We start from the raw sequence: 22,772 nt of genomic DNA on the forward strand, positions 1-22,772 counted from the left end.
CATTGAGCAAAGGAGTTTTGCATCCTTTGCCATCTGCTGTACACCTCTGCCTAGGCTGCCAAAAACAGAGGAACATATTGCCCCCCTCTGCCGTCCTAGAAAATTAAGAGGATCCTGCTGAACTAATCCCAGATTAAAAAAAAACACCAAGCCCTGCAAATGAATTTAACCATTGCTCTTCATCCCTTCAAAGAACTTCAGAGTTAGAGGCATTGTTGATCCTCCATTTATTTTGAGAAATATAAAATATGAAAACTAGTTTACAGTTCCGGCACAAAAGTGATGAAGCGGTAAGCACAAAGTTTCTTTTTACAAATAGTACTATATATTTTTACCATTTAAAAGTGCCTAGAGTTTTTCACAGCAAATAAAGTTTATTTACCTATATCTTTTGTCTTAGTAAAATATTAAATCTATTTAAATTGCACATGAACATCTCGGTAAAGTAAACTATACGTGAAGTTACAATAAATCTGTATTTAAAGCAGACCGTCATTAGAAACTGCATGGAATGGAGGCGACTATCGAGGTCTAAATGGAATCTTGAAGACTGACCAAGAAAACAAGAGACAAGACACCGACTGGTATGGCACAAGTGATTAAATTACTGACAGTTTGACAAAAGGTAGTAGTGGCTATTTGACGTTCTTCATGGATTTAATACACTGCTAAAATGTTTCGATGCAGAGGCTTGTTTAACATTGAAACTGGCAAGATAGCTTTTTTGACTGTTAAACATTATTCCACAAGATTACATGGCATCTCCTTCACTTAACATTGGACCTTAAAATGAGTATGATGGTGCGGAAGAGAAGAATGAGTAGAGCGTACATAAAGAAGTTTTACACCAAAGACTGCTGCAGTAGACAATTTACTACACCGTGACAATAAAACGGTTGAAAAGTTTATCAGTTGAAATGAACTGTCCTAACGTGCAACAACAGAAACCAGAACATTTGGAGAGATCATTTGTCTTTTGTTTCTTCTGAAAGTCTGCCCAGTTCAGATTTCCAGAACTGCTGCAGGGGTTCAACCTACAGTTTTACTGCCAATACAACTACTTACACTACGCAAAATCAGGTGTGAACTGAAGCATTTCTAGACCAGGGCCTTAACTTTCACCCAGTTTCTTATTCCTCCTTTACAAACTCTTGTACTGAGTTACACCATTCATTATTTGGAGGAGTCTTCAGTCAAGATTTCCTGAAAAGTGACTAGTGGTTTAAGAGGCCCAACCTGAAATATTTCAAAGAGGCCCAGCTGTCATAGTGTGTGCGCTCTGACCTTCTGGATTGGTTCTGAAATGCAAACACTAACATCCCAAGTTGACGATCCAAAAATTCAAGTATCCAAAGTCTTACTGGTTTCAAGACCTGACCTTCAAGCCTGTGTTGATGTAAAGTCATTTGCATAAGCATTTCTTTCAAACAATCACGTAACTGATTCACCCCACTTTGGTATCTTCTTAAGAAATCAAATACTCCTTTGACCATCTGCATCAAAATAAGAATTATTGTAGATAATCAGGTCCAAATCATATTGTTATGTTGCTTTAAGAAACATAACAATGTTGACAATGGATGTATGATAAATGCTCCATTATGTGTCATTCACATTATACAGCACAGAAAACACATATGCAGACCAGATTTCTCTGCACTAAAGCCCAGCTGTTGAAAAATGCAGGAATATATTCTCAAAATTAATTTCATAGTATAGGCATGCACAGCTTCACAGATCTGATCAAGGGGCAGGACTGAAAACATAGGCTTCAGGAAGAATTCTACAATGCCTCAACATCTGCAATCTAACGAGGGTCCAACCACTTCAGACAAGAGTGCCAGGGTGACTCCCCCGATGTGATCGGAAACCAGATATTACAGCAAGTTTAGCCTACGTGAACAAAAACTTTTTAAAATGATCAACAGAATCCAGAGGGAGGATAAATAGCCATAATAAGTTACAATTCAACGTTTTTCTGGTTAACCACCTACTATTTTTCTTCCCAGCTCAATTGATTACTCTATATACCTATTTAAGAAGAGGTATCTTAAAAGCAATCAATTTTGCTTACTTTGCTGTTAAAAACTACTTTCAAGGAAGTGAAAGCGCCGAGTTTTAACAGCAATTTTAGATTCAGAGTACTGACTGAAAATGGAAGAATTGACATTAAAACACAGCAGTGCTAACAAATACAAAATATGCAGCTTTTGGGAAAAAAAGCAGCTCACAAGGCACTTGCTATAGTGGTCCATTAAATAAATGGTGTATATAGTGCACCCTTAAAACATCATTGTTATGCATCAAGCTTTTTCAGTGTTAAACAAAATTTATTAGAAACAACCGTTGGGTCCTATGTATTCTGAAGCAATTATGGAGCAGCCTTGATTCACATATTATGTAAATCAAACAAATTACAAGAGGGGAAGGGGAGAGTATTTTAAAACAATGCTCGTCATGTTAGAAGTTTTTCTGTTTAGTGATAAAACTCATCGTGGAATGCCATCCTGATTCCCCTCTCCACCCCCCCCCATCCCAAAAGCTACATTCCTGCTCCTTTAAGAGCCTGGTATTTTAATTACAACTGATTCTACCATCAACTACTGGTTTGGCTCATCATTTGCAGCTTTGAAAAAAATAATGTGCATAACAGCAGCATTAAGCTGCCTTCCTTTTCAAAGCAAGAACTGGCAGATAAGAAAAAGTAAGTAATTTTAAGAGTTGTACTCTATTCCAATGGCTTAAAATGCTGAAAGTCATAGTCACACTTGATACTGGTTTCATTTGTTGTTGTTGTTGACAACATACTTCAAGGGCCAGAAGAGCTACAGACCCAGTTACATCTCCTAGCATTTCTCTGCGGGAATGGGTTCTTCATCTCCCTTTAGAAAGTATGCATGTATTACACCATACTTTTTAAATTACTCCCAGACCGAGAAAGCTTGGATCATATGTGTATCTGCTGTCTTAAGGTTTCCACAATTGCATGTTGAACGGAATAAGGAAAGCTGTCATTGACAGAAGGATCTGTAGATTGGCCATCAAAGGAAAATGCAACGTTCTAAATTAAAAAACAGTCCCAAAAACATTAGCAAGAGGTACCAACTTGTTCAGGGGACTTCAATCTACTTCAGCCCAGTCTGCCAGGTACTTATTTTTTCCATAAGCACCAACGTAAGAAAACTTAAGCATTTGTCCAGAATCACCGCATGTAGTCCATTCTCAGGTTCTACCCTACAGATGACGTACAAATTCCGCAAAGTCTCTCCAACTCAAATCACCAAAAAAAGCTAATCCTCATTCACACTTTTGCATAGTTTGGCATTTTCTGGAGTTATACTTCTGTTTTCTTTCATTGCTTTTGAGGGGACTCATCTGTCACATATCCAAGCACTTTCAGCCTAAATCCTTCCAGAGAGAAGCCGAGTCCCACTTGAACAGTAAGCTGTTCAGGACTGCTTGACATTCTTCTTTCAATTCAAAGTTAAGGTTATTCAGTTTTATCTGTGCTTTCAGATTTTTCCCTTTGCATCATGCAGCGACGAACTATGCTGTCAAAACTTCCTAGGTAAAAGAGGCCAATGATGCGAAAAATGCCCATGCAAACAACCTGGAAACAGAGAGAAACATCTTTCAATTCACTTAGAATCCCGGACTGCAGCATATTTTTTACTTATGAAATAAAAGTTCCATGCGATATAACCAAGTTTAAAAAAAAGGCACGTGAAAACCATCATAGTTATGTTACAATTCGAGACTAAGAACCAGGTAGGAATCTTAGCTTTCTTGCCAACTCAAAAAAATTACTCCAGTTTCCTAAATTCAAGTCTCCATAGTGTTGAGAACCATTTGATGGAAAAAAAATAATTGACATTTGCATAACGTTCTACATATTTTATACTATTTGAAACTAAGAAGTTTTGACTATGGGACTCTTCCCAAATCTTACCTGCTGAAGACCTTCAGTAATAGAAGTGACTGGTGACATTCCACTTGTCAGTATTGATAGCATGTAACCATCGGAACCAACTGAGCTGTTAAAGTTCCCTTGCTGGATGGAAGGAAAACAGCAATTAAGGGCAAAGTAATTTATCCAGTTGTGCCAAGTCATGACGTGTCTTAATTTTACAGCTATTCATGATAATTAATGTGATGTCACTATGAATTAATATTTTGGTTAGCTGCAGTAATATTTATGTTAAAATATTAAAAAAAATTTACTATACAGCAGCATTCCAAGACGCATTCCAGTAAAAACAGGCAAGGACCCTACCTTTTATAAAGCTACAGATGTGATAAATGGCTAAGTATTGCTTGATAAGCTGGAAAGGATCTAAATTTCTTCTTGAGTCGTGCTTACTAATGGAGAAAACACACGATGCTCTGTTTGTAAATATTTCAGAGAGAATTGCACCCTACCTCTGTCGGATCGTCAGTCACCACTATAACTGAAAAATAAAATCCTGCTTGCCTTTTCTTACAATTAGGTTGCTGGGAGAGGTGTACTTCAGATGTTATGTAAGTAGTACTCCTTCATTTATGTCAATGATCTTGATTTGTCTACTCAAAACTGCAAAATACATTGCCTACTAAGCAATTCAGTTGGCAAAAGAGGGGGAGACAGAGCAAGATAAAGCACCATTTATTTATTTTCACCACAAATATTGCAGCTCTATAGCTCTTGCTCCCAGCCTTCTCCCATTATCTTTTCTTTCTAGCAGATTGTGCTGGAGAACAGACTTTTTGGAACTCTGCAGGACTACACCTATGGAACGCAGAAGCACAAGGTGGTGGTGTTCCTGAATCAAGGTAGAGGGTGTAAAATTTGGCTGAGCTATTACCCAACACACACCTGAGGGGACTGAGTTCCTACAATAAAGAACTACTTTTTAATTTTGCTTTTAGCCCCCCCAGATGATGGTTTGAGTGCATAAATACCCCACCTGAACTACTACATCATAGAAGGTGCTGGAAAGCATGGTAAAGAAGTATCAGATGCTTATAGAGGTGAGATTAGTCTTCCTTAAGAAACAACACAAAACACCATGTGACGTGGTACTTGATTTTAAAACTCACCGCCCTAAAACCAGACGTTATTTTGCACTTATGTGCTGTATTTGTGAAACTATTATAAAAGCTTCACAAACACCTGCAAATGCAAAACACGTTGAAGATCACATTTACAGTATTTACAACTGTAAAATAATTACAGATCTTAGGATTCAATAGCTGTACTTTAATGACATGAAATTTCATGTTTATTTTCACTTTTATTTGGCTGTAGGCACCTCAGAACATCCTTGGTGCCCGTTTCTTCTTATTTTATTAAGGAAGCATTCCACAGCACAAATAATTATAAAAATTCCTCAAAAATGCAATAATCCTTTTTAACTATGGCAGCCTTTTATGTATTTTAATCACTCATAAACCAGATACTTAAGACATTAAAAGCCAAATAGTCTAGAGAGCCTCCATTTATTGCAAAATCATTTTGATATGAACTCATGTTCAAGAAAAATCAGATAGTCAAACAAGCTTTTGAGGTTAGACAAATGGTATTTGATACACAAAATGTCAATAGAAGTTAGTACTTTAAAGAAAATTGTGATCTGTCTTTGAGACGTTGCATCATACGGATGCATCACTTTGTTCTGTCTAAGGAACAGCTTCGGGTACCTTTTAGTTCAAAGAGATCGTTTAAAATCATTTGTGGGCATGGTGGCAAAAGAAGAATAGAGAAAAACTTCCTGTTCAAACTAACCACCAAAGAGTACCATTTTAGCTAAACTTTTTTTCATTTAGCTGAGCCATTTTCTTCATCTTATACTCCCATTACATGCCATCCAAGTCTCTCCTATGAAGGTCATACTTTAAAAGGATAATTTACTTACTATGGCATCTTTGACTATAACTCTGGCGACTTGTTCTGCTTGGCAAACAGATGAGGTTTCAGAAATTAGCTTCGTCTCTAAAGGCTTTAGTAGAAAAACACCATGGTAAGTTTGACTAACACCACACAGGAAAGAAAACACAATGGTCAACTTTTGGTTTTGGGCTTTCATCATGGATGACACTGTCATTGTTAACAAGTGGTATCACACTGTTACCTAAAACGTGCACTTAAAATTAAGGGAAAAGCACTTTCAAAAATAATAGCTTAGTTTTACAAAGAAAAATGCCAATTGATAACATTCTTAGTTTAATACTGATAGAGTATACTACTAGAATGCTGATAGAAAGAGTGTTCTTTCCTACAAATCATTCCCTACAAGCCTACAAAACAAATTTATACTTAGATGTTTTGTTTGTTTCTCAAACCCCTTACAGTAGTATCTACTAAAATCCATCAATGTATTTCACTTCTTTGTGAGGTAAAACGGCATAAATGCTCTAAAACACTAGAAGAAAATAGTTATGGCAATTATTTTAACAACCACATTTTTTTTTTTTTTAAATCTGATCTGTTACAAGAACAAGCAGCCAAAAGGTTTAAAAAGGATTTAGAAGCGTATTTGTCATTCAGGTACTTTTAACAAGAGAACAATGGGGCTAAATGCATAGCACACTATTTAAATGCAAAAAAATATTTAGATGGCTCTGTTGATAAGGAACAAATTGCACTAAGTTACAAAGAGAGAAGTACTTAGTTACACATAACTTGTTATAAAGGAAAATTCAGTTCAATATAAAGTTTAATTGAAGCATTCAAACCTTGTCAATACTGGAACTTGCTTAATATTCATAAACCATTGAGATTAATCCTTAAAAAAAACAAAGCATACACTTCTAGGGAAGAGCTGACAATGAGAGAAACCTGTAATTGTTCAATCTGAAGAACTACAGAAATTAAATTCCACAGAAATAGGCCTATTTCCAAGTATGTGCAGAATTATGAATCATGATGCTCTGACTAGGCTCACCAGTTAATTTTCTTAAAATACACATACTAAGTAAAATAAATAAATAAATAGGTCTCTGTCAGAGGAAATCACATCCAAACACCTTTTACATGCTTTCCTGCAGCGATGTGGTTTCTGTCACCAAATCTCCAGCTCATAACCCCTATGTCCTTTGTAGCTCACAGGTCAATATCAACCAAATCCAAAGGAGATAGAGGGGTGTCAAAACTAAGCTACAGTATGACAAATTTGGAAAAAATCATCAGCTAAATTGGGAGTACCAGACTAAAGTCAATGACATGTTGAGAAAAAGGCAGGCAGATCTCAAGCATTAAATACTCTACCTGGCTAATCAGTCAGTGAAAGCACAGTTGCCTTGCGTCAAACAGTTTTCTCAAGCAGAAAGAGCTTAAACACAAGAAAAACGTATCCTCACAACTGACTTTTCGCTTAAGCTAACTATTAGTAATGATTACAGAAAAAAAAATAGCCTAGCCCCAAAGAGATGCAAACCAGAGACAGATGTTCTAAACTAAGTAGCACTAAATAAATGCAACACTAACAAATGAACATCTGAACAGTTAAAGCAACTGAGTATTGCAGATATTTAAGGTGCATCATCAGTGTAGGCACAAATAACCTGAAGACTCCTCGTGTGCTAAAACAGCATAAATCTGCATTTAAAGACAATGCCTTTTTGACAAACGAGCGAAATCTCACTGGATCTCTTTTAAAGAGAAATCTGAGATTCACAGTACATTTTGCTGGTGAATATATTTCCCTGAAATAGGCTATTATGTAGAAAAAAATCCCAAAGAATGTGCAAGCTACACAAGTATCTGCAGATGTCTAATTCTGGCACTTTATGCGGATGCGTGGGAGTATGTTTAATACAGAATATCTATATCAAGAAATTATGAAGAATTGTGTTACACAATCCCTGCTGATTCTTATATAAAGGGTGAAAGACAAAATGAAATTCAACCCCAATTTCTTATTACACATGACATTAGATGGAGCATCTTGAAAATGGCTGATCTACTTAAACACCAGGTTTCTAGTTCACAGCATGCAGATAGAAAATAGACATTTTCTCTGGTTAGCAGATACTTCAATCTGAACAAGGAGCCTGAATGTAGCCCCACCTGCACCTTTTTTTTTTTTTTAATTTGAAGTTATATTTCATGTGTAGGGAAGCATCAAACGATGAGAGGCAACTACATTTTTGAAGGTCAAAACTTAATTTTAAGCTAAGCCAAATGAAAAAGGCCTACCACTGACACACCCTTCTGTAAAGGCGGTATCATTTGCACTACAAACACAATGCCAGAGTTTCCTTCATACTTTAATAGTGGCTGTTACCTAGGATTAAATTGTGTCATTACATATATTCACACAGTAGCTGACTTGCAGACTTCATTGAAGAAACTGAGATTTATTTTCATCTGCCAGAACTATCAGAACAGCATAACATCAAAATATGCAAAATAGGTATATTATTTCTGGCTCATTAAGCTTTTATATCAAAACAAGTTATATTGGTTTTACAATTTACTGTTCCACAGCAATATTTAGGCTGTGCATAGAAAGACTTTTCAACGTTTTCCCATTCATTTAAAACGGGAACAATACACTACACAAAATTATCCTACAAGCTATTTAACTCTCAGTAGCAGAGTTGATAAAGTTAAAATGTTTACATACTTCTTAAAATCCTAATATGCTCTACTTTCAATGGCAGGACAGAAGTGAATGAAATCTGAAAACCCATTGCCTACTACAAAGTGAACCTTTAAGAACATTACAGTATCACTGAAGAATGGTTTACCTTTGTTTTACTTTCTTCTGCAAAGCCAGGTGTGTCAGTATCTGGAGGATAGGCCACTGTTACGTAGATGTTATAGGGTTTGACCTGTATTTTACAAAAGTTAAGTGTTACCTTAATATTGACAGCTTTTCACATGCCTCTCAGAACTTCATTCATTTCTCTTGTATGGAAAAATACAGCAAACACAAGTTTAAAAGGCATGTAGTGTTAAATCACCCTCATATCCAGCATTTGCAAGATTTGGAGCTTTGTCAAATGAAGAAGCAAAACAAAGACTTTAAGGAGATGGTTGTGTTGCTTTGTTTAGTAAAAAGCTTTAAAAACTCTGCATTTGATGAACATAAAGCACTTTTCAAGATTCCTAGATGGAATACAAAAGGAATTTAGCTCTACTATTCTATTGATTTCAATTTTGAAGACAACCAAAACGCTGCCAAACACCAGTACCCCACATTCATAAAGACAAGGCCAAAAAAAGTTTAACCGAGGCTTATTAGAATGCTTTTTTGTTATTATGTCATATTTTCACTGCTGAACAAATGCGAGAAAAAAACAAAAAACATAAAACTCAAGTTTAGTATCTTTATCTCTTCTAGGTATGTGACTCAAGTCACAAGGCTTTTCAACCCATGGTTTAAACGTGCATAGGGCCAAAATCTAAGGAGACAAAAATAAATAGAATATGTGAGAAACACTTAAGTCTTGCATACCTAAATGCGATCCTCGCTGTATTTGTATCATTTACCACAGCAGCACATCACTTACTACACTACTATAATAGAAATAGCTACAATACATGTCTGTACTCCAATGCAAATGAAGAAGTTGTGAATGAATGTATTCAGAGGGCTAAGATAAAGCGAAGTGTTTTACAGCCCTAAGCAATTTTATTTAAATTACAAAACTCTCCGTATGAAAACACTTACTGAAATACCATGTCACAGGTCCATAATACCCTATTTTTAGGTTTGAGGAAGCCAGTGCTCACAAAAATGTCTGCCACCAGCTTGAAGAAAAGCCCTGCGGTCACATCCTTCTGCAGGCCAGAAGTGATCAGATGCAGTTTTACCCCACACTCTTGTCCTGAGCAAGGCATCCAACTACACTGACCAGAACAGGGTAAAAACAGCAACAATACAAGGGTCTAGAACCAAACACAGACACTTAACTTACAAACATTAACAACCGTGTATTTACACACCTAACAGGAAAGTAAGGAATGTCACTTGCAAATCTAATTTACCTGTCTTTCTACAATAATATACTTTTAAGTCTCCTTCCATTAAATCGTGAAATGGATGTTTGCTTTTTAGGCTTGACTTAAATTTAGATCATTACAATATTAAAAGCTCATCTAAACCAAAGTTGAGAAGAGTAAACCACTGTCAACACAAGACTTTTGTGGGCAATCAACATATTAAAGCTTGCAAGTTTTACTCTCTCATATAGCTCACAAACCATTTACTGTGGCCTCACAACCAACTTGGCAATAATAAGCAAAAATACTTAAATCATTGCACACATACCTCCATTTGCAGGGCTTCAGCCAATCCTCGAAGAGCAAACTTTGTTGGAGAATAAGCTGTATAACCAAAGAGGCCTAATTGCCCAGCCTGAGATGATACAAACACAATCCTTCCCATCCGTCGCTCCTTCATGGTAGAGATCACTGCTCGACTCGGGTAAACACTACCCAGGTAATTGACTGCCATTAATCTCTGTAGAAATGATATTAAGATGGTATTTGAGCCACAGATTTAGACTTATTCAGCTGTTTAGTATTATTTCTCAAAAACCCTATTTCAGTTTGCTTTAACAACAAAGTTCACTTGATTTGTATTTCAACCAGCTGTCAAAAGACATAACTGTTTTCTATTCCACAGCCTCGTAAGTTGTTCTATAGCTAAGAACCTCACCTCAAGAGGAAACAAATCCACTGTACATACATCTTAATGGCATTCAGGATACTGAATACTGTGATACTAATGCTTCAAGATACTAATATTGTAAGCCATAATGGCCTTCACAGAAAAAAAAGAGTATGTGACAAAAAAAAACAACTGGAACAGTGTCAAGGTAACTATACTTTTATGAATGATGTATGAAAGCATACTGAAATGAAAGTTTAAAGACCTTCCTAAAACAGGAAAAATTCTATGTATTCATGCATTTCAGAAGTTTCCATCTTTGGCAGGATAAGAGGAAGCCTTTATTTTTACTCTCCAGAAGGCCTATAATACAAGTGGCAGCCTATATGAACAATAGCACGGATGGATGATTTACATCTATAACAAAAAATGCCTATTTAGCATTTTCGGATGTTTCAGTGATGACTTGTAGAATGGGAAGGTGGGAATCATTAAAGTAACCAAAATGTAGGGGTGTTTGTTTTGTTTTGGTTGGTTGGCTTTTTGAAGGTCTTTTCATTAAAGCAGCCCCAAGCTGCAAACAGTCTGTGCATCTCAGAGCTGAACATTGACAAGACTGATTTTTATTAAGCAGGTTAAAAATATGAAATAAACACCTTCATCAGGAAAGAGAGACCATGCGAAATTCTTTCACAGTGCATTAAACTATAAAAATGCATGTCAGGCTTTCCCTATCCTAGATGGAGAACTCGCTGTCCTGACCTATCAATGGATCAACAATTAGGGAATAAGTTGCAATCCTTGCAAATTTAAAGATACATTCTAATTCTGAAAGCTACCACTAATCAAGTGTATCACTACTCATACAGTCTGCAAAGACACAGCAATGCAATCTATTTCTTAGAATGGCTGAATACCAACTCATTCATACGATGAAATAAAAATGAACGCTCACTCACTTCAAAAGAATTCACTTCAATGGCTTCAAATTTTCCTGTAACTGATGTTCCTGCACAGTTTACAAGCAGGTCTACTGGCCCCAGCTTCTCCTGAGCCTGAAAGAGGATAGATGTCAAGATGTTCTTTAGCATGAAAAAATACTCCTCTAGCACAGTATCACTATAAGAAATTATTTCCATTAGAAACACATCATAGATAAGTTTATTAATAAATGGAAGTGAATCAGTTACTTCCTCACCTGTTTTAGAACATTCTCCACCTGTTCATAATCTTTAGATACATCAACGGAAATACATAGTACAACCTAAAAAGGGAAAGTGAAAGAAAATTTTGTAATTTAAGTCCAGTAATAGTTGGCTCCAAGTCTTTCAAAATGAAACAACTCAGTGATACACCTTTTCTAGAATAATTTTTTATTTTTGACAGGAGAGTTTGTACTTCTCCCACACCACAAGAAGTAATCCCTGCCCCTAATGGGCGTATATTAAGAATAAACACTTCAGGATCCTCAAAGAGATACTTTGTACATGAGTAGCTATTTTTAATTTATCATTCTAAGACACTCCATGACTCAAGTTAATTACATATAGTTTAGTAAAATTGTTCTAGCTAAGACAGAATTCCACAGTTCTATATTTTAGTGTGAAACACAAGTAAAAACTATCAGTGTGGCTTAAGTTCATCTTTAAGAAAAAAGCTGAAATGTTTTTTCCACATCGTAGAAGGGAATGGTTGCCATGTCTTGCTCTGAAACTCCATCAGCACTGCAATAAAAATCAAAATGTATGAAAAAAGCTGCTAATGTGAGCATTTGCAATGTGCTTTTATTATTATTATTAAATTTAGCTGCATATAATTTAATTGGAATGTATCAGGGACAAAATTTTGAAAAAATCTAAGAAAACTGATTAACAGAAATGCCATATACATATTAAAACAGTGAAATAACTGTATATGTTTACTCCTTGCCTTGGAACAAGAGATCATGGATTTTAGTTTGAAAGATACAGGTAAATGAAAACAAACATTGGCCCAGCAGGAGGAAAAAAAAAGAGTGCTATCTGTGTTGTTGCAGCTGGAAGTTGGTATTGGTTTTCTTGGAAAGTACTTATTTTAAGTACTTATTATATTTTCTTGGAAAGTACTGATTACTGCTAGCAACATGATCTCAGAATCTCGGTTTTGAAGCACCTTCAGATCAACTTCCGGCCACAGGAAGCACTGCCTTTGGGGTATCACTTACAGACTGAAAGATTACTGCAAACTCCAGCTTGGCAAGGGATATACAAACAAGCTACCTCCTCTGCTAAAAACAAAGCAAAAGAAAGAAGCACACACACAACAGAAAACCATCAGAGCTTTGGGGCAATTCATCATCTTCAAAGGAGAAGCAATCATGCCAGAATAAAAGTAGGGACTCCTGTATTCTTGTTCTGATTTCTACACCTTCTTTTACTTCAGTCAATTCATTTAAACTCCACTGGGGTTGAAATAAAGCCATCACTAGTTTCCAACAAGTGTCATCATAGTTGCTTGTCATGAAACGTGGACAAAAAAAAAAAAAAAAAAAAGAGCTTACCACAGTGTAACTAACTGCTTTGGAAGTTAGTCATTTGTCAGTTTTGCCTCTGGTCAGACTGCAACACTTCGTAGCTGCATAAACAGAATCTGCTTGCCATTCCTGTGCAGCAGGTTGGCTATTCCTGCCTCCCAGCGTTGTGTGTAGTTGGACATCTGAGTAAACTTGTGGTGCAAGTTATTGATGGGTCTGCGTGCATCTCCCCTTGAGGCATTTTTTACATTTTGGAAATATTTGTCTTTTACATAAGTTTGAGAACAAAATAGTTGAGCTGAGACACCATTGGCTTACTGTCCATATACCATCTGCGTGTCTTTGCAAGATCAGTAAGGAGGTTAAAGTCACAATTCTATACAAAAATTGCATAGAACAGTTATTCATACTGTGAACAATATGCTTGGGAACTACCAAATTTTTTATTGGCTGCTACCACCACATTATACAATTCATCTCTTAGTTTCTATTATCACATTTTCTTTCTTCTGCTACTCTATGCTGATTACCTTTGCTCCAGCGCATGCACTGTGGATCCACTCCTAGGAAACAGATTATGCTGCCAGAAAGCTAAATATCCTCCTCATTCCAGTCGCTCGCCTTTTGTTCTAAATAGTGCTTTCTGTCTGATCATTCATAAAGCATTAATTTCTCAATAAAAGCTCAATTCATCTCCCAGTGAAGTAACTAGGAATACGCCGTATTTGGAAAGGGATTTTTTTTAATTAAAAAAAAAAATAAAGGATTTTGTCCCATTGCACACCTTTACTGATACGGAGTGCACTGTCAGCATTCTAAGTAAGTGACATACAAATGCCTTTCAAAGGCTGTTTGACAAGTCAAACACTAAAATGTACATAGATACCAGAACCCTGGTTGTCAGTGCAACCTGGTTTCATGCATATATCCATGAGCTGAATGTATACTGCATATAATCATGTAAACAGTGATCTTTCCCTCTTAGCTTGGCATCTAGCAAATATAACAGTCTGTGTATGTAATCCATACGAGACAACACCTTTTCTCTGTACTTTCTGCAATCGCCTTGTACAGCTTGTCAGTTCAGCTTCTGTCAGTTCAGCTGCCCCTGCTTGTCATTTTCTTACCTGCTGTTCCAGTATGAGCTCTGCGCCAGACTCCCTGCTTTTTCTAATTGTGTCCTTTGCATTTAGAACAGGCAGGCTTCCCTGTCACATTGTCTGCAACCCAACAATAGGTTCACAGGAGGGCCAAGCTACCACTGTCACTCCCACCATAGCTAGATTAAGCACAGACAAGTCTAAAGCTGCTACTGCAAAAGTGGTCTTGTTAAGCCCACACTTAAACTTGCTCAGTCTTGAAGATACTTCCTGAAATTTTAACTGAAACTCTTATGGGCACGTACCACGTACTATTCTGTAAAAACACAAAGTCCACAGCTGTCAAGCTTGGACAGATTTTTAACGAGAACATCCTGACAGTGTTTGACAAGGGATTAACTTTTTTTTCTTTGCCAAGCTTGGGAAACTACAAGAGCAGCTAAAGGAGAATGGTTACCAGGATTTATTTGTTTTTAAAACACACAAAATATAGGTCCTCCTCACCTCAAATGGCTTAATTTTTCAAAATAAAGTTGATCTGAGTAAGGCAGCATGCACAGAAAAAAAGTGATCATGTTGAGCCATTTGACAAAAATAAGTGAAGGCAATCTTACAAATTAAAGTATTGAGAAAATGTAGTCTCGGAAGTCCAAACATTGGATCCAAATATTCATCTTCATTGCTTCTTTTCAAGAGAATATTCAACTTATTAATTCACCAGACTAAAGAAGCAATGTATTACAGCCAATAGACACCAAATCCCTTATTACAAGCTATTGAACTGTTACTTTTGTGATTACAAATGCAAGCCAACAAGTTCTAAAACACGAGAAAGAGGAAGACAAAGACGTGATGGTTAATACCATAACCCCTCTACCCTTGATTATTAGGAACAGTAAACAAAATTAGCATATCACCCTTGAGGTTGTGTATTTTGAACATAGCAAACTGACCTATTTTAAAAGCTAGTACCTTAGCAGGCTCTAGAACAGTGCCTTTAAGCATGTGCACACTATTAATTCACCTTCGCTGTTTTTATAAGTCCAAGAACTTCACAAATTTGCACACCTGTTACAGAGCTTTACCAGGAAACAGAACAAACAGCAAAACATTGTGAACTAAACCTGAAAACAAGTATGCCAAGACAATTGCTGTATTTAGATATTGCAAAGGACGAGAGATTTGAAAAGAGTGGGTTTTTCCACTTGATCTTGAGCAATACAAACGCTTATCAAGTGACAGTAAATTGCAGCTATCCAAAAAAAGCATACCACACCTACAGGTGAAGGCATCAATCTTTTCCTCTGAGAAAAAGCAGTTAAGGTACTAGGCAACATCAAATCTAGTGGAGTTTGGAACATTGCATGTAGGTAGATTGGCATTTTTTGAATTCAAGGAAAGCTTTACCTATTCTTGTCAAATGGTTTTAAGAACAGGACTAAAGACTACTCTGTAGTGACTACCTTGAAGCAAACAACAGCTGTAGGTAGCAGTGACCTTACCTGCTTGTCATTAACGGAGTACTTTTCTATTTCCTTCTTTGTCTGCAACAGCTTGTTCTGAAACGGATATAAGAACAGCTAAAGCACTGCAGGTATGAGAACACATTAGCCTTCAGTATTTCAAGAAGGCTTAGAAATATTCTCTAAAATCAAAAAAAAACAAACTATCCTCAACTAGCAATAGCACTCTCCTATTGTCATCTTACAGATTTATGAATATATGATCAAAACATCAAGTCCAGGAACCTACTGGAACTCAGGTATTTTTCACTTCACCTACTAAAATCAGCAACAGCTTCTGTAACAGATTTAGTGGTTCTTCATGTAACTGCACAAAGTGCTTAAAACAGTAGGGAGAACCAAGATACAAAAGAAAAGACTTATTTTTATATGATATTACATAACTATTCTGGAAACTATCATGGAATTACCATGAAAGTTCAATGGAAATCCAGCAAATGCAAATTGCCATGGTCCTATCAAGAAAAATTGTGCTAATTTTGGCTGCATTCAAGGTTATGCAAAAAAAAAAAAGGACACTGAGAGGAACTGAGAAAAGAAAACAACACGATTTAGGTGTTCTTATTTTCTTGAAGAAATAGTTTTCTCTTTGAATCACAGAATTTCTAGGTTGGAAGAGACCTCAAGATCATCGAGTCCAACCTCTGACCTAACGCTAACAGTGAAATCTGTCATTCCAACTAAATTTTCAGTATCTCTTATTTAAGAAAATAAAAAGAGGAAAAAAAGCACAAAGTAACCCTTTTTCCTCCAAAGCTATCTTGATGAACAACTTTTCACTAGTACAATGGAATGATAATCAGAAACCAAACTATTCTGGAATTTTAAGTACTGCCTTGAATTCCCATATTGTCATTTACTGTAGGGAAATGCTACAGTTTTAAAGAATATATGGCTTTTTCTGCTTTGGTCCTCTCACAGATCTAAACAGTGAAATATGTGATGACATTAACAGAAGTGATAGCAATGGCAGAGTTTTAAGGCAGGCTTATCACAGGTTCCATGTTGGGCTACGCTTCCTAAAAAGGCAGCCACCTCTCCTCTGCAGATACATTAATCTTAAATGATGAGGACTGCCTTAAAGCATACGGTGAAAGATATACAAGTAATTATTATTCCAAAATATCATTCCTCGATCAAAAAAATTTCATGAACATAGCTTAGCCAGTAAAAACACATACACTTACCTCATCTCTTGCAATCAGTGTTATGAAAGCGCCTTGCTTATAACATTCAATAGCAATACATTTTCCAATTCCACTGGAGCCTCCGGTCACCTAAAAATTATTTGTAAAAGTCACTGTTAGTCCATTGTTCTCACCCCTACTCCTATACAAGAAAAGTCACATCAAAATTCTAAAACTAGACTGAAATTAAAGTACTACCCAATGAAGTGTGAATAAACGAGATATATTAGTTTACTTCTTTTGCATGAATGGAAAAATAAAATCTTGATATATTGACAGGCCTCTCTCTCTTCCTCCCCTAAAAACAGCTTTACCCAAGTGATATTTTTTGCTCTTATGTCAGGCTGACTTAGACCCACTCCCATGTGTGTTCTCTCACTTGCTTTTGACAAGATTTTGCATGTTATTCCTAAAAGATGGAATTAGTTAGACTTTTGGAAATCACTATTAATGTTAGCTATAAGAATGCAACTGCTTACTGTCCCTCCATACATAGATACGACAGAATGATCTGTAAAATGGACAGTTATAAACTGGAAGTACCATGTAAACATGAACAGGATTAAAGAAATTACCTTTCTTTTTATTAAAAAAAATAAATCTTTAGTTTGACAGCTGGCCCACGTGTAGAGTATGTCTCTCAGTCCCTCAGACATCTCCTGTTTTGTGGCGATCCCAGTCCTAAGCCTCCATAACCTTTTCTTCCTCCTCAATATCATAACTCTCACTAGTCTTACACCAAGCAGGAAATCAGCAGTTTGTGAATAGACAAATTCAAGGCGATGCATTTGTCCCCTGTCACCTGTTGGAGGGCACACTGCCAAACAGCACTCATATACAGGTGAATGTCACATTAACACCTCTCACGCTACTCTCCATAAACCCGCGTAGGAACTTCATGTAGAACAAGATGCAGATGACAACCTTGACCTCTCTTTTTGACTAAAACAGAAAAGTCTCCCTGACAGTGCCTTTTAGGTGATTTGTTCATTTAAGCCCGCTCTCAGGCAGTGTACACCTCCAGTCCTTAAAGAAGGCCACACCTGTGTTTTCCTTACATGACTAAATTTCTTGAATTTTCTCCTAAGAGCATATTACTGAGAAAATATTGGAAAGCTTTGTTGAAGTGAGATTCCTCTGAAGTTGTCGTTTTTGCTCTTCAGCAAGGCTTCAGAGAAAGTCAGGTATCACCTCCCGTTTAAAGTCTGAGAAAATGACTGTGCTGTGCTAATTAGTGGAAGAGCAAAGACCTCCAGTCTCTAACTACAAATCCTCATCTGCAGGTGCCTCAGAGTTCTGTTTTCATAGACGTATTATCCTGAAAATTCTTTCCTTTCCTGGAGGCAGTAAAGTCAGAAGAGTCAGAAGTGCACTCTCATGAGTCACCAAATTCTTCTTTCCTATGAGTGTTTTTATCACTAACCTTCAGAAAAGAGCTTAGCACACTAATGGCAATTGTGTAATCCCAGCAAACAAAGATTTACAACATAGCCACAGTTTTTTTTTCTGGTTTGTCTGCAGTCAGAAATGGGTGTAACTTTCACAGAGACTAATGTTAGCTTAAACTCCTTACACTTCCTCTATTATTAGAGAAAGTTACTTCAAATTAGCTTCTAATTGACTCTGGGCAAGATTAGCTTCACTACACTAACCTTTGAGAATGACTCCATGATGCATGTCCTGTTCTGCAGATGCTAAACCTGGCCTGTAGTATTCTGAGCCAAGGATGGCTGCTTTCTGAGTAAATTAAGACTAAGCAAGAGCATTAGTTAATTATTTGGGACTTCACAAGAACCCCAGAATTCATTTAATGCTTCCTGATGGAAAGAGGTTAAGAATTCTAGTTTATTCTTATGGTGTATTGCAACATTTCAGTACATCTCTAGGATTAAAAGACTCCGCTTGCTATGATCAGGCAAAGCTCAGTTCCACAGGACTCCTGGGCTGCTTTGACAGGTTTTCAACAGCAGCAGGTACACCAGCACAGAAACTAACGAATGCGCGTGGAAGACTGCTCCAATTCCAATTTTTGGCACTGCACCGAGAGACTGATGATTGCTACCTGCACAACTTGCTGAGTATCACAAACAGGTCAACTACACCAGTGCTTGAGGAATTCTTTGAAGGTAAAGGTATTGGCACCGAGCCTCTGGCTTGTCAGAGGACGCTAACATTCCCTTCAGAAAGACGGGGTCTGAAGTCATCCAAGAAACGGGAAAAGGAAGTTTTTATTTGCAGTCACACCCGAGAGCACAGGACAGGGCTCGTGTCAGCTAGGTCAGCGACAGGAGGCAGAATCAATTAGCTGGGAACTGGAGTGTTTGGGAGGAAGGCTGTTACTAATACGTGGGAGGCTGTTACTAACACACACATCTTTCAGCAACATTTACCATGAATGCAAACAACAGTAGAAGAAATCACAACAACATACAAACCCTGACACTGCTGAAAGCTTTGTGCCACAAATCAAATTAGCCTAAGCAAATCTGTGAAATCTGCTAGGTTAGGTTTCTAACACAGACGCTCTGAAGGAATGCATCCACGCCATTAAATAAAACATTATTACAACCACCCTTACACCCAGTAATTCTTTTTATTGCTCTATTGATATTGCATTTCAGTAGTTCTGGGTGTCTGAAGTACCACCGAGCCAATCCTTAAATTCCCCTGTAAGCCAGCCTCAGAGGGGCTAGCAAAAATCAAAAAATCTTGCGATGGTGACACCAAACACAGACTAATTTCTTGGCAAGACGGGACAATTAAATACCAGTATTAATTCAGATGTTCAGAGCACAGTACTAGAAGTCCTCAAACAATGTTATTAAGCTGTTTCTCTGTTTGAGAAGAACTAGTACCAATTTAGGCATTCAAAAGAAGGCTTTGGCTCCAACATCTCGAGCTATGATCCTTGGTTACAGAGTTCAGCTTCTAAGGATGTCAGGGTTTATTTCCCTTTGAAAAACAGACAAGTTGGGGTAAAGTAAAGAGAACTGCTGTGTGTGACTTTCAGATTAGAGATGCAGGAAACTTGCCTCAATCGATGAGAAAGTCCAGTCCCAAATTAACAGAACATTAACATCAGAAAATATCAAAGTCACAACCTTATTGATACGGTATTTCCAACAGGACTGATCAACTCTCACTTAACAGCACTGGCTGCAAGCTGGCTTCATGCTTTGAGATAGCATGCTAGCAGGAGGCATTTGCACTGCTTTCCACTGAACATCCCTGTAACCAGCTCTGGGTGGCTGCTGCTCCTGACCAGCCTCAAAATGACCTCTGGCTGAACCACTCCGATGCCTCCAAACCACAGGTCACATCACTCCCCACACATGGGCCGCAACGCTGAGACACCAAGATGGGTCAGCTTTAAGGACAGCCAAAGTCCACCACAGTTATCTGGTGGGCCCTGCACAGAAGTGTTATTTCTAGACTCATACCTGTGGCTTTGGCAGGTGGAAGAGAGCGCGTGTGCAGGGCAGGGATGTAACATCCCTGGCAAAGGGCAGTTAAATGTGATGCACGTGAGCATGAGGTACGCAGCACAGTGACAACTGCCCTATCATATCCTCATTTTCCTGTCTACTGTTATAGCCAGCTACCAAAACAATAGCTTACCCTCACAGAACAGGTGATGTTTGCTAGTCTGTAGCTTGAGACCCAAGGAGAAAGTTGAAGCCAAAGGCAAAAACAAACAAACAAGGTATAAAATGCTCTTCTAGACTTCAAAGAGAGGAGAAATTCAGCATGAAAAGCAGCAGCTCTACAGCAGAGAAATAACTTTTAGACCCTTGATTCTAGAATACCTTCCTAATCACGGTGGAAACAAAGCAAAGGAAGTATTAAATGTATAAACAGCATTTCTTTTTACTGACTAAGCTATGCCTGATGCTTGAGCTAATGTGAGAGCAGAGAAGTCGTTTTTATTTAATGGTGCACTCTGGGGTCACCAAAATACACAGAGAACAGGAAAACACCCCACAAGATTACACCATCACTAATCTGGAGCTCTGTGGACTTTCACTGTGACCAGCAGTCCTAGCCTTTTCTAAGTAAAGGAGACTCCTATAATCGTGATCACTCCAGAAAGCATGCCTTGGGTGACACAGGGAGCATTTCCATCATGCAAGTGACGCTGCTAGAGGACAGAGGAAGAAGAGTCATATGTTTTCTGCTTCAAATCTCTGCCCATTTAGTTACTTAGCCACTACTCAAACATCTAACAATATTAACCATAACAGTTTGGAGCAGAAAGAAATAAGTTTTATGAACAACTAAGTAGAGAGGGGAAAAACGCTGATTTAAATTGAAAACCCAACAAGTAATTGGTATGAAATGCTGTCCGGAACAGTGTCTGAAGTCATATGAGGACCTTTGTTAAGAAATACAACAGATTTTCATAACAGTTTCAACAAGCTCCCAGAAAGAAGAGGCTATAGATAGGCCTTCCTTTTTATGCTTCAGAGAAAGGAGTTTATTGAGTATATCTTGAAAAGCTGTATTTACTGCCAAGTGGAAATCATTTGCCCCGCTAGGAGGACTTATCCAGCTAAATAAACAACTTACATCCTTCCTTTTGTTAAATATGTAAAATCAAACCTGCCTGAACCTCACTACATTATTTAGCCAACTGAACTAAAGGTGTGTTGAAACAGCAAAGTATTTTCCCAAGTAGTAAGCTTGAAGACTGGGTTTAACTGAAGCCTGACAGAGATCACCAATCATTAAGCTTTGGTGTTATCTGAATTAAGCCATATGTTTACAAGAAATTATATACGCAGAGTGCAAACAGATTTTGACATTCTTCTGTCAGAAGCCATCAAAGAAGTCTTTAAAGAGCGTGATGGTCGTAAATATTTTCACGCTTTAATAACTTCAGGAGCAGAAAACTCACTCCCATCAGATGATGTGGGAATTCCCTTTACACACACAGACAATGTGGGGAGCCTCCCTGAACAAAGTTTCTGATTTACAGTACTATCATATGGTATTTTTCTTTATAAAGTTAGCTAGAAAACTTGAAATCCAAAACGTGCAAGTGTCCAGGGTTATTAAAAGCATCTGTAAGTCTGGGTATCACAGGATCATCTAGGTTGGTGGAGACCTCCAAGATCACCTAGTCCAACCTCTGACCTGACACTCACCAGTCCTCCACTGGTGATGAAGACTGAAACAGACACTCCACGTTTCACTGGTTTGGAAGGATACTTTAAGAGTATAGCTCAAATCCAAGCCAAACAACAGCTCCACCAGCAGCAGTGCCGATGAAGCTGATTACCTGCAGCTTCATATCACGAGGGCGAAGCATACCGACAGCCTTTACCTTTAGCAGCATTTTAATACAACAAGCTCTCCATTTGGACTTTTAACTTTAACAAGACTCGCAGGAACACTGCTTTCGGGACTCCCACTTGCACCAAACCCAGCCGAAATCGCTAAGGCGGAAGGGATATTTTATTCACGGGAATATTTGTTTATTTTTTAATCATTTTGAACGCGACCCAAGGGAAAGAGCTCAGTCGGAAAATAAAAATATTTAAAAACCGCGTCCCAACGGTCGAAACGGCCAGCGGCGGCGGTTAACGACGCCTCACTCACCACGACGTGGGCGCCGGGCAGCTTGAGGGGCTTGGGGCTGATGAGCGGCGACACCATGTAGAGGAGCAGGACGAAGCCCACGACGAAGGCGGCCGCCAGGAGCAGCATGGCTGGGGCTGGCCGCGGAGGAGGAGGAGGAGGAGGAGGAGGAGGCTGTGGAGGCAGCGCAGCCCCTGAGGCCCAGGGAGGGCGGCGGGTGCCCGGTGCCCGCCTGCGCCGCGGCGCCGCGGGGCCGGAGCTGGAGGATGGAGGACGGG

At 38.0% G+C, this 22,772-nt stretch overlaps 1 protein-coding gene across 1 annotated transcript; it reads right to left on the bottom strand.

Moving 5' to 3' along the window:
• Window positions 1-210: 210 nt before the first annotated feature.
• Window positions 211-22,772, bottom strand: KDSR (3-ketodihydrosphingosine reductase). Its single transcript, XM_068670905.1, has 10 exons — window positions 22,516-22,772; window positions 16,918-17,007; window positions 15,710-15,766; window positions 11,794-11,859; window positions 11,555-11,650; window positions 10,254-10,445; window positions 8,728-8,811; window positions 5,892-5,975; window positions 3,950-4,051; window positions 211-3,610 (listed from the first exon to the last, which is right to left on the bottom strand). The coding sequence occupies exons 1-10, from the start codon at window positions 22,621-22,623 to the stop codon at window positions 3,491-3,493; spliced, it is 999 nt and encodes a 332-aa protein (XP_068527006.1). The 5' UTR covers window positions 22,624-22,772; the 3' UTR covers window positions 211-3,490.

This window comes from Anas acuta, chromosome 2 (assembly GCF_963932015.1).
Source record: "Anas acuta chromosome 2, bAnaAcu1.1, whole genome shotgun sequence".
Classification (NCBI taxonomy): Eukaryota; Metazoa; Chordata; class Aves; order Anseriformes; family Anatidae; genus Anas; species Anas acuta.